The following is an 11,075-nucleotide window of genomic DNA, read 5'->3' on the forward strand; positions in this document are numbered from 1 at the left end:
CAGGTTCAAAATACATTTAAACTGATACAAAAGTTCTTCAGTAGGTGTCTAGTTTAGACAGATAAAACAGTTTAAGACAAATTTAATGTTTGTACCTTTTTATTTAATCACAGGTGATGTAGTCACACCAGGATTTTTCACTGAGTTTCCGACCACTGAAGATATTATGTACAGACCATATGGCGGAGGAGAAATGAACATGTTTAACTTTGCCTATAATCTCATTACTCTACAGTTCAAGAAAGCCAATCAACAGCTTCCTAATGATGAGCTGAGGAGAACTCTGAAATATATGAACATTGGTAAGTGGTTCTTTCTACTATTTTTGACTAATTCAGAGGTAAGACAACAAGTTTACAAGTTATTTATGTTCTAAGCTAATAATAATCATTTCCTTCCAGTACAAACATGTGATCTACTTCTACCATATATAAGAATATATAAGAGTTTTCCAATTTCATGATTTTAAAGTTTGAGTTTTCATAATTTTAAACTTGTAATGTGTAAATTATTTACTTTTGACCCATATGTCGATGTGGAATGTGTAAGTTGAATTGCCAGCTTTTAATGATTGTATGTTGTACCGAGAGGTCATTTAGTGACAATTTTGTATTTATAAATATAGAAATCTATAACACACATTTTATTACAGCACTTCAGAGGCAGCTGAGTTACATGAATGAAGATGGATCTTTTAGTATGTTCAGGGATGATCCTTACCCAAGTATATGGTATGTGTCCTGAATATCAATTGATCATATAAAGTACCATATAGTGGGTTATTTTGGTGGGTGTAAAATTTGGTGATTTTCAGAGAAAAAGGTATATAAACATGTATTATGTTTCTTATTTTGACAGATCCATGCTTAGTACAGTTAGTACTTAAGCCCATAGTAAATATTTCACTAATTATTGAGGTGTTTTAGACTGCTAAAATATGCCAGAATTAGCACCCAGAGAAAATTGCCCACTATACTGTAAATTAAGGAACATCTTTCTTATGAGCATTGTAAGCAATTTTGGTTGCTGTCTGATATCAACTTACTGTTTTGTGGGAGTTTGGTATTTTTTCACTATATTGAATGATAAATAAATTTTTTGTCACAAAAGTCTTGGATCCCAGTGAATGGATTGATTTCAAATTTGGCATCTAGCTTTATATAAATAGGTATATGTTTGGGTGCTATCCAATAACATTTTCTGCCTTTTTGGGGGTAAACTTAGCATGATAATGCTAGCAACCTCATGTTACTTTATCATAACAAAGATTACTTCCATTTTTTGGAATACAGGAGAAAAAAATTGTATGCATTACTGAAAATAATGCATACAATAAGAGATTAAAGTTTAAAAAAAAGTACCTGTGTCAAGGCTAACTCTAGTAATCCTATTTTTTTTATAAGCACTATCAAAGTCCAAATGTGTCTCCAAAACTTAACAGGAAAAAAATTGAAAAAAAATATAAGGTTTTCCCTACATATCAATCCTACTTTTTTAGAGCATATATACAGAAACATGGGTATTTTTTTAATTATGTTTATTGTTTATTTTAGGTTGACAGCGTTTGTTGCCAAGACACTCCAAGAAGCTAGATTTGGAGAGTGGGAAAAAGATATGTTTATCCCAATAGAACTGTTGAACAAGATAGCAATCTATCTATGTAGTCAACAGAACAATGTCACCGGTGCCTTTGAAGAACATGAATTTACTCCTATCTATGACAGAACTTATGTAAGTTTTTTTCTGAATAATGAAGGTATTATGTATACAATCCTTTGTCTAGAAATGCAAGGGTGGATCCAGAAATTTATATAAAAAAATAAATAAATGAAAAGGAGAGGGGGGTGTCAGGTTATCATTTGCTCATTTTTGCCAAATTTTTACATAAGGGTTGGTATCAAAACTTATTAGCTTTTGTGGATATCTTTTTAGAAGTTGGGAAAAATATTTTTCAGGTGAACTTCTTTACATGAAATTAGATATTTTTCATATGGGATATATTTTGATGGTTTTTTCTTTACTGCTTATGGAGCTAAAGAATTATTTTTTTTTTGGTACTTGCAAATGGTCATTGTATTAAATCAAAAGTATTAACAAAATAATCTTTGTATAACCCAGCTTTGATATATCATGACCTTGATAAATTTAATTTCAGGGTCATTTAGGCAATATGCAGAACCAGAAAATGAGAGGACATCCTGTTCCATTGACAGCCTTTGTTATGATTGCCATGTCCAAACTCTCAGATGTCTCAGGGGTAAGTACTTAAACAGCCAAACTCACTGATATCTCAAGGGTAAGTACTACAAGTCAGAACTCACTGATGTCTCATGGAGAGTAAGTACTAGAATGTACAAACTCAATGATGTCTCCGGGGTAAGTACTAGAACATCTGTGATAAATAGTATTACCTAATTCTTTGAATTTTGACGTGAATTGTCTTGATGCTTTTTATTTATAATGATCGAGATTTTATTGTAGAGGCAATATTCCTTTATAAGTGCAATGTAATTATATTTTGAAGGAGAATTATTTACTAATGTCTCAGTGACTTTGATTTGCTCTATGACCATGACTAAACTGTTCATTTAATTAAGTAGTACTCCAGCTAAGAATTATGCAAAAAATACACGGTTGAAAAGCCTACATATTTTTATTATGATATATTTTTTTTAATTGCCATAGTAAACAGATATTAACATTCTGTGTTTCATATAACCTGTTATGTAATCTCTTAGGAGATAAAAATTATATAGAATGCACTGTAGATTTCAAAATTAAATGAGATAACTCAGTAAATGATACTAAAATACAATAGAATCTACTGGATTTTCAATGTTGATTATCTTCCATAAGCAGACAGATTGGAATGAATAATTACACATTTCATAAAATAGATCCATAAAAGAACTTAATTAGAAAAATAAAAATATGTAGCCTCTTTTAGGGTATATCACAAATTACAGAATTTGCATGATTCTTACAAAGACAGCTACTTAAACACATCTATGGTTATTGTTTTAGGATGCTTCAAATTGTATCACTAAAGCACGGCAAGAAGCTTCACAGTATTTGACTAATCGTGCTGATGAAATAGCGAACTCTGGGGAGATCTTTCAAATGGCGATATCTTCTTATGCTTTATCATTGGGTAGCCAAGGAGGCACTGGAACAATATTTAAGGAGTTGATAAGGAATAAAAGATCTGGTAGGTATTTCTTTTGATGCTGATGAACGACTTGTTTTTTGTAATAGATATGTAATTTCCAAAGTTACTTTGTACATTTATTATGTCAAGTTTCTCCTTCGAGATCAAATGAAATTTTGAATTTTTGAGGTTTGGAAAAATTGTTCTATTTTCATGAAACAAATACTAATCTGTTTTAGGTGAAGAACAATATTTTGCTGACTCTGAAATCCGAGACAATCCATCCAAATTTATCAACACTGTGCGTTACTTGTATCCCAGAATGCCACTTATTAATGATGGTTATGCTGTGCAGTCAACTGGCTATGCTCTTATGGCTCACATGAATACCTATGGCAATCTTGAAAAACGAGACCGAGATTCCATGATGAGATGGCTTCAGCTAATGAGAAATTATTTTGGTGCGTTTGCTTCGTCCCAAGATACTTTGGTTGCCATGGAAGCATTGAAGGAGTTTACTCAGCTTGATCCCAACAGAAATATCTTTACCCTTCAGATGACCCTAGAGTCTTCTGCTACTCATGGCTGGGTCAGACATGTTTTCCTCAACAAGGATAACTACACTAATACCAGACAAGAATCAGTAAGCAATTTCTTCTGTATGTCAAAGGCTTATAGCTTTATTTCGAAAAAATGACCTGGAAAAATCGCAATTTTTTGTTTTTATTGTAAACTGTATGAATGAGTTGAATATTTATTTTGAAAGTTTAATGCAATTTGTAGTTTTGCTCAGGGAAAAAGAAACTTGAAAGGCCTGAAAATTTTTTGAAGTCTCATTATTATATTTCTAACTACTTCAGTTTGGAATGGAGATTTGCTCTTGCTACACTTTTCTCAGACTTTCTTTGCTTTGAAACTTTTTCATTCAAAATTAGATGATGAAACTTGGTACAGATGCCCACATGGGATTATTGATTTATAATCATGTTATTTCAAGGTTATGAAATGGGAGACCATTTTATACCCCCTATCAACAAGTGGGTGGTATATTCTTCCATCTCTCATTTTGCCTGTCCAAATTTTTCTCAGTTGTCTTAGTAGATGGGTGAATTTCAAATTTAGTATGAGGCTTTATTTAGATTGGACATGTTTTTCTATATTACTGATACAAGGACGCTTACCCTACATGTGCACCTGGTCCATGCTCCAAGTTTTTAGTGGAGTCTTGAGTTGCTAATTTACTTTTGTTTCTTTGTATATAGTATTTTAGTTACTTTATGTTCTTTGTTTTGTTTGTTTGTATTCCATGTCTGGTCTTTGTGCCTGGATTATATTCTTTTGATTTCCGCTAGAATCTTGATTCAAGGTGCCCTTGATTACTCTTTGTGATTATGTTTTATTATCTATGATTCAAAAATCAATATTATATTCTACTGTTTTACAGATTCCTAATGTGTTTGGTCAAGCTACTGTCACAGCTTTGGGTATTGGTAGAGCTCTTATGCAGGTAGGGTAGCACACAACTTAAAATTTACAGCAAGATCATTATAAATTTACAAATTAATAAACTAAAATACATGTATATGAATTCAAAACCTTTCTGATCACTAGATTTTTTTTAATTAAAAAAGTAGTAAACTTGAAATATGACATACATGTATTCTACATGTACTACCATGTAGTACATGTATAGTAACACTTACTTAGCATAACAAAATCAATGTTCTATTTTTCAATTAGTCACTTGGTTTCTCACCATATTTCGATGTAGTTCCTTAACATAAGATTTTACTGAATAGTTATCCTAACAAAACACTGAAAAAGTACTTTCACAACGACATGAAAAAAGTGTTCACATGTGAAAATAGCCTCTAGGTGAATTTCACTCAAGTGGATAAAAGCTGTACAAAAGTAAAAATTCACATCAATTTCATGTGAAGCAGAACTTAATATCACTTTATTTCTCCTTCTCACTCTGTTGTACTTTATTTCTCCTTCTCACTCTGTTGCACTTTATTTCTCCTTCTCACTCTGTTGCACTTTATTTCTCCTTCTCACTCTGTTGTACTTTATTTCTCCTTCTCACTCTGTTGCACTTTATTTCTCCTTCTCACTCTGTTGTACTTTATTTCTCCTTCTCACTCTGTTGTACTTTATTTCTCCTTCTTATTCTGTTGCACTTTATTTCTCCTTATCCTTTTATAAAGCCAGTCTTATATTTTGGCAGCTAACAACAACTGTAAATGTAGAATGGGAGAAGTATCTCCGTGAGACTGTGGATCAAACCACATTCTTCCATCTCTATCTTGATGATGTACCCAAGTTTGGAGGCAGGAATAACTCCATCTTAACTCTTCATCCTTGTGTCAGGTAATTTTACATTGTTACAGCTTCTAAAATAGTTAACTTCAGAGAATAGAGTTGGTCTTTCCTTGATAAAATGACATTTATAACTTGGGACTAGCCTGGGTAATAAACTGGACAATCGACAAGGAGGTTTAAAACTTTCCATCAGTCATAGATTCAAAATCCTATCTGTCTCCTGCAGTTCATTACTTTACTTGTATAATGAGTAGAGCATATTGTCTTCTTCTAGACAATAGAACCTTTTACTCCAGTCAGGCACTTATAATTGCTTTTTCTGGTTTTTTTTATAAATGGTTTGACAAAGGGGTGTAATAGTCAGCTTCAAAAAAGAAAAAAAATTCATAAATATGAATATTTGAAAAATATTAGAATCCTTTTCTCAATTTGGAATTATAAACCAGGCCATGTATATTTCAAAATTCACTTGTTGGTGAATATGAATGTCTTCACTTAATGTTTATGTATATGCAAAAGAACATAAGGGGCCACTGGTTAGTTTATATGCTTGTTTCCAACTAAAGCATGGGCACAATAAAAAAAATAAGTCAACTTTAAATGACACTACTTTGCCTGATTATTACAGTTGGCAGTACCAGGAAAGAAGTATGCAGTCAGGTCTGAGTGTACTGGAAATTGATGTCCCCTCTGGTTACGTTGTAATGAATCACACTCTTAGAAATATTGTCAGACAAGGATTTCCACCTAATCTAAAGAGAGCGGAGTACTATGCCAGAAAAGTTGTCTTGTACTTTAGCTATGTAAGTTATTAGTTATTGGTAGTCAGAGGAAGAAATGAGCAAACATTCTCCTTGTTGGTGCTCACTTCTCGCATTTGTCTTTGACGGGGAGAAGTTTTTGTAATAGATTACGTAGACGTAAATGTCAATACTGTTATATTTCAAACACAATTTCTAAAAACCTCTCCTTGTCATCAATGTCTAGATTAAGCTCTGCAGTGAATGACTATTTTCTGTGCCAGAAAAAATTATATTGTATTTCTGCTACAAAACTAAGTTTCATGATATGGAAAGATTTTTTTGTTTGATGTTTTAGATTTGATTTTTAATAATGTGGGTTGTTTAATTTCTATACCTAAGAAATATTACAAACATTCAGTGAATTTCTTTTTTGACAATTTAAAGTTTAAATAATAATTTTGTTCTCTTTTCAAACTAAACTTACTGGTATGATGCATATCAAAATGGCTTTAGGAATGTTCGCTGGAAAGGGTTGTAAAATCTTTTAAGATCTTTTATGCTAGAACAACATAAGAAAAAGTAGATTGGGTAGTGTGCATCTTTTTGAGAGATAAGCATTTGAAATTTGGCAGGAAAAGGATTTCTCTAGATTGTCAATAGGTTTTGTTTTAGTAGGTGTTATCTATTAAAACCACTGAAGAAATAACGAAGATTTCTTAAAATCTTCTCAAATAAAATCTAAAGGTTTGTTTAATAAAATGGTCACTGATAAAACCTGAGATGTCTGAAAATCTGACAAAAATGGCTGAATATTATCAACGAACATCCTTAAAGGGAAACCAAAAGTAATACAGTGAATCATGTCTAAACTGAAAACCTGTCCAAACCAGACACATTTTGAAGTCCTTTCGTTTCAGTTTTAATGTATTTATATTTGGATAAATCGAATATGTGCCACAACAACCAAATTCTACAGTCAAAAAGTGGCTTGGTTTAGACCTGTTTCACTGTAACACAAGACACCAACAAAATTGTTAGATAGTTTCAATGTGATTTGGCACGAAAATTGTGACAAAAAGTTTACAACATAAACCACTCAACAAAACATGAATTGACTATTGTTAAATAATTACAGCTGGACAACAGTAAAACATGTGTGAAGTTTGATGCGTATCGATGGTATCCTGTTGCCAACATGACCATTCAGAACAGAATGAGGATCTATGATTATTATGAACCAGGTAAGTATTTATTTTCCTACTTTTCCAGAGGAGAGTAACCTCTCTTCAGTAGCATAAGAATGAAGTACTTAGGAAGTTCAAGATCCAAAAATGAGTATTTACAAGAAGCCTATCGAAATAAGAAGTCCAATCCAGCACAGATAAGTTTTTTTTTCAAAATATGTCCAAGGAGCTACATTATTGTATCTGTCATATTTAATACAAGGAATGAAGCCTCAGTATTTTAAGGATTTCAAGTTTTTTTACAATTTCAGTAAATAATAGATATATCAGAGGAGTCTGAATATAGCTTTTATAAAAATGCTGTGCTATGTTCAGAAATTTTTTTAACAAATGATTTTTTATCTATTTCAGGAATGCATAATACCACATTCTACACAACATATGATTTGTTTAACTTGAACATTTGTTATGTGTGTGGATCATATCAGTGTCCGTACTGTCCATATTTCAACGTAGCGACTGTCATCAAAGCGACATTTACTACAATAACATTATTGGTTGGATTTTTATTAAAATATTACATGTTAAGGACTACGTAATGGATGCTTTATTTGTTGTACATGTAGTTCAAGCACTTATATGGATTATCAGTTGCAAAACAAAAATTAGATTTTACATGGAAATCTACTACAGAACTATGCATATTGAATGACTTTGAAATAAGAATTATTTGAATTCTTTGTAATTGAAATTTCAAGGATCTTTTTGTTGAAAACTATTGAATTGTTCAATAGTTTACATTTTCTTTGGAATCGTAAGTTAGTTCCAAAATTATATTAAAAAATGACTTATCAAATTTAGCATTAGATCTCAATGATAATGTATTAATCTTATCAAGAACTGTATCTTACAATACTATACTTCAAAATGCTAGAACTTTAGTTTTGCGTTCCCTTTGCTGCATAAGTAAATCTGTTTGTACAATACACATATACATATCAAGGTTTTAAGATCTTTATGTCAATTATTTCATGACATTTTCATTGTTAATGACTTATTTGCAATGGGAGACTATTCTCTGAGCTTCCATTTATTTTTTATATGTTTAAAAATAATTTTATTCTATTTTTTTGTACAATGATTAAAACAATATACAGGAGATGAAATATGCAATATATGATATGGCTTTTCCATTTAAACATTGGCTATCATCTGAATGCATCTCAATATTGTATCTATGTGTAAGTAAAAAAAATCCTATGGTAAGGTATATAATTAAAAACAATTATTTTTCACTTACCTACATTAACCAAACTGTATGTGCCTACATGGATTGACATGCTTTTTCTGGGATAGCCCCAAAATTATTTTATAAATGTAAATAGTAATGGTCTACAAAAATGTAAATTATGTAAATATCTTTTGTGTATAGAAATACAGTCATCACATTTGTACATAAATCTCTCCACATACATGTATACATGTATTCCAAAGCTTTTGATAATGTTTAATTTGTATTCGTGGGATCCTTTGATTTCAGAGACTTTGGGATTATTTTAATGGTTGAAAAATTGTGGGATGGAATATTTCAAAGTGGATAGTTAAAATGTGCTTACTTATACCCCAGAATTACTTGCTTTTCATTGTATTCCAATATCAAACATCTAAATTTTCCACATTCGTCTTTGAAGGAAATCTAGCAGTTATCTGTAACTTGCTGTTACATACTTCAAGCCGAGAAATTTAATCTTTGTGTGTGTTCTTAAACAAATTAAATTCAGTAGCACAGTGCTAACATTGTATTGATGCCAAGCACAGTGCTAATTTGGCATTGGAAGAAGTCTAAATTCTAATTTTTATATTTAAATCTTCAAAATATCCAGAAATCTTTAAAGAATCCAAGCATATGAAATATAGGTCAAATAATTGCTGACAACGATATTAATTTGTAAAGTGTAATTAGATACATATTACCGTGGTTTTTGTGGTTGTGATGATTCTGTCATTTCTTGGTGCCATATCTTGTATCATATGTATAGTGCATCGAAGTGGTTGTTAGTACAAAATGTATACAACTAGAACTGCTCCTCATCCTCATTCAAAATTGGTTGTATGAAAGACTTGATATTAGTGCGCCATCTGTATAATTGTTTGATATTTTGCTTCAGTGCTTTAGAAATTTATGATTTTTGCTTTACATTTGGCATGTAAGTTGACTTTGCCACAACATAAATTCAAAATTTTCCCTTTTAAATTTCCCTTGCCGTGGGTAATAGAAAATCGAATTCTGGGGCCCTGTTGACTAATTGTTTTATGTTACATTATGTCAATACTTTTTTAAAATTGAAAATTGTTTTACCTCATTTAATACAATAAGTATTTGTAATTTTGTATTTAAAACCAAATAGTTTATTTCCATGACTTACAAGAAACAACTGAAATGTTTTACATGTATTCAGATGTGTTAGTAAACAGGTGTCACATTCTTATGAATAATCCTTATCATACCTGTCTACTAACATAGCAACTGATATCATCTGGTCTTTACTATCTTTAGATATATTTAAAGTTATCAAACTGCAGTGTCATGTTCACATTTAAAATATATAGATAATTTGATACTGTAAATCATTTTTTTTTCTTTTTTACGAGTTTACATTTTGTACATTCTATTATAAACTAGAATTTTTCAGGATGTTACATGAATCATCATTCCAGTTTTTACATTTTTATGTATTAATGTAAATTTTATTGTAGTAAAAATTTTCATATTGAATACTTGTATAATTCCACATTTTTTTATAACTTAATCAAACATTCCTATATATATTGGAAATAAAAATATTTTTTATAACTTTTCTTTTAGTTAGTATTTTTATTACTTTTTGTCCCTTGATAACAAGGTAAATACATATATCTTCAGCATTTGTACAACAGTGATTTCTGTATCATTTAACTATCATATCTATATTCCTACCCCTACTCAATGAGTGGGTTGTATATTGGAGTCACTTTGTCAGTCTGTCTGTGCAAATTCCGTCATAATTATCTTGGCTCTCATTGGATGGAATGATGTCAAATTTAGTGTGTGGCTTTATATGAAAGGGGTGTATATTGCAAGCAATTTTGGTTGCTGTTGGATGTCAACTTCCTGTTTCGTGGGCTTGGCCATTTTTTACTATATGGAATGATAGAAAGAAATTTTGTCTCAAAATTCTCAGCTCTCAGTGGTCAGATTGATTTCAAATTTGATGAATGGTTTTATGCGGATGGGGCATGTATTGTTATTCCATTGCATTCTAAGACCAACTTCCTGTCCAAATGGGAGTATACCTAAAACAATGTTTGCAACTTCATGTGTATTTGGTTTCTGATACATGACTTTCAAAGAGATAAACATAGCTATTGACTGTTCAGCCTCAAAATGAACAATGTTTATACATGTCTTACACCAATACACTCAGTGGGATAGCGACTTTCAATTTGTTTATTCTTGTTTATCCTCTTCATACAAAAGCATAATATTTTGCAAGAGGACAGTCTTAAACCAAAAAAGTAGTTGAAATTTTGGAAATCTTTTGATTTTCTTTATAATCCAAATGCAAGATCTACTCGAGAACTTCAATCTGGTCTCAGATATTGGTCGAATCACTGTAATCTTTAACTTCCTTAAGGTTC

General features: G+C 31.1%; 1 protein-coding gene across 1 annotated transcript in view; it reads left to right on the plus strand.

The window, feature by feature from the left end:
• LOC148616869 (CD109 antigen-like) overlaps nucleotides 1–10,255 on the plus strand; it is a 31,159-nt gene extending 20,904 nt beyond the window's left edge. The window contains exons 24-34 of the mRNA XM_088584006.1: nucleotides 114–302; nucleotides 653–731; nucleotides 1,554–1,731; nucleotides 2,156–2,257; nucleotides 3,025–3,208; nucleotides 3,388–3,791; nucleotides 4,593–4,655; nucleotides 5,376–5,518; nucleotides 6,099–6,273; nucleotides 7,349–7,454; nucleotides 7,809–10,255. Coding sequence (XP_088440132.1) covers nucleotides 114–302; nucleotides 653–731; nucleotides 1,554–1,731; nucleotides 2,156–2,257; nucleotides 3,025–3,208; nucleotides 3,388–3,791; nucleotides 4,593–4,655; nucleotides 5,376–5,518; nucleotides 6,099–6,273; nucleotides 7,349–7,454; nucleotides 7,809–7,996 — 1,811 coding nt within the window. The 3' untranslated portion in view covers nucleotides 7,997–10,255. The remainder of the gene's footprint in view (nucleotides 1–113; nucleotides 303–652; nucleotides 732–1,553; nucleotides 1,732–2,155; nucleotides 2,258–3,024; nucleotides 3,209–3,387; nucleotides 3,792–4,592; nucleotides 4,656–5,375; nucleotides 5,519–6,098; nucleotides 6,274–7,348; nucleotides 7,455–7,808) is intronic.
• The last annotated feature ends 820 nt before the right edge of the window (nucleotides 10,256–11,075 follow it).

The sequence above is a fragment of the Perna viridis genome, chromosome 5 (genome assembly GCF_037379345.1).
Source record: "Perna viridis isolate PV_CMFRI_1.1 ecotype Kerala chromosome 5, ASM3737934v1, whole genome shotgun sequence".
Lineage (NCBI taxonomy): Eukaryota > Metazoa > Mollusca > Bivalvia > Mytilida > Mytilidae > Perna > Perna viridis.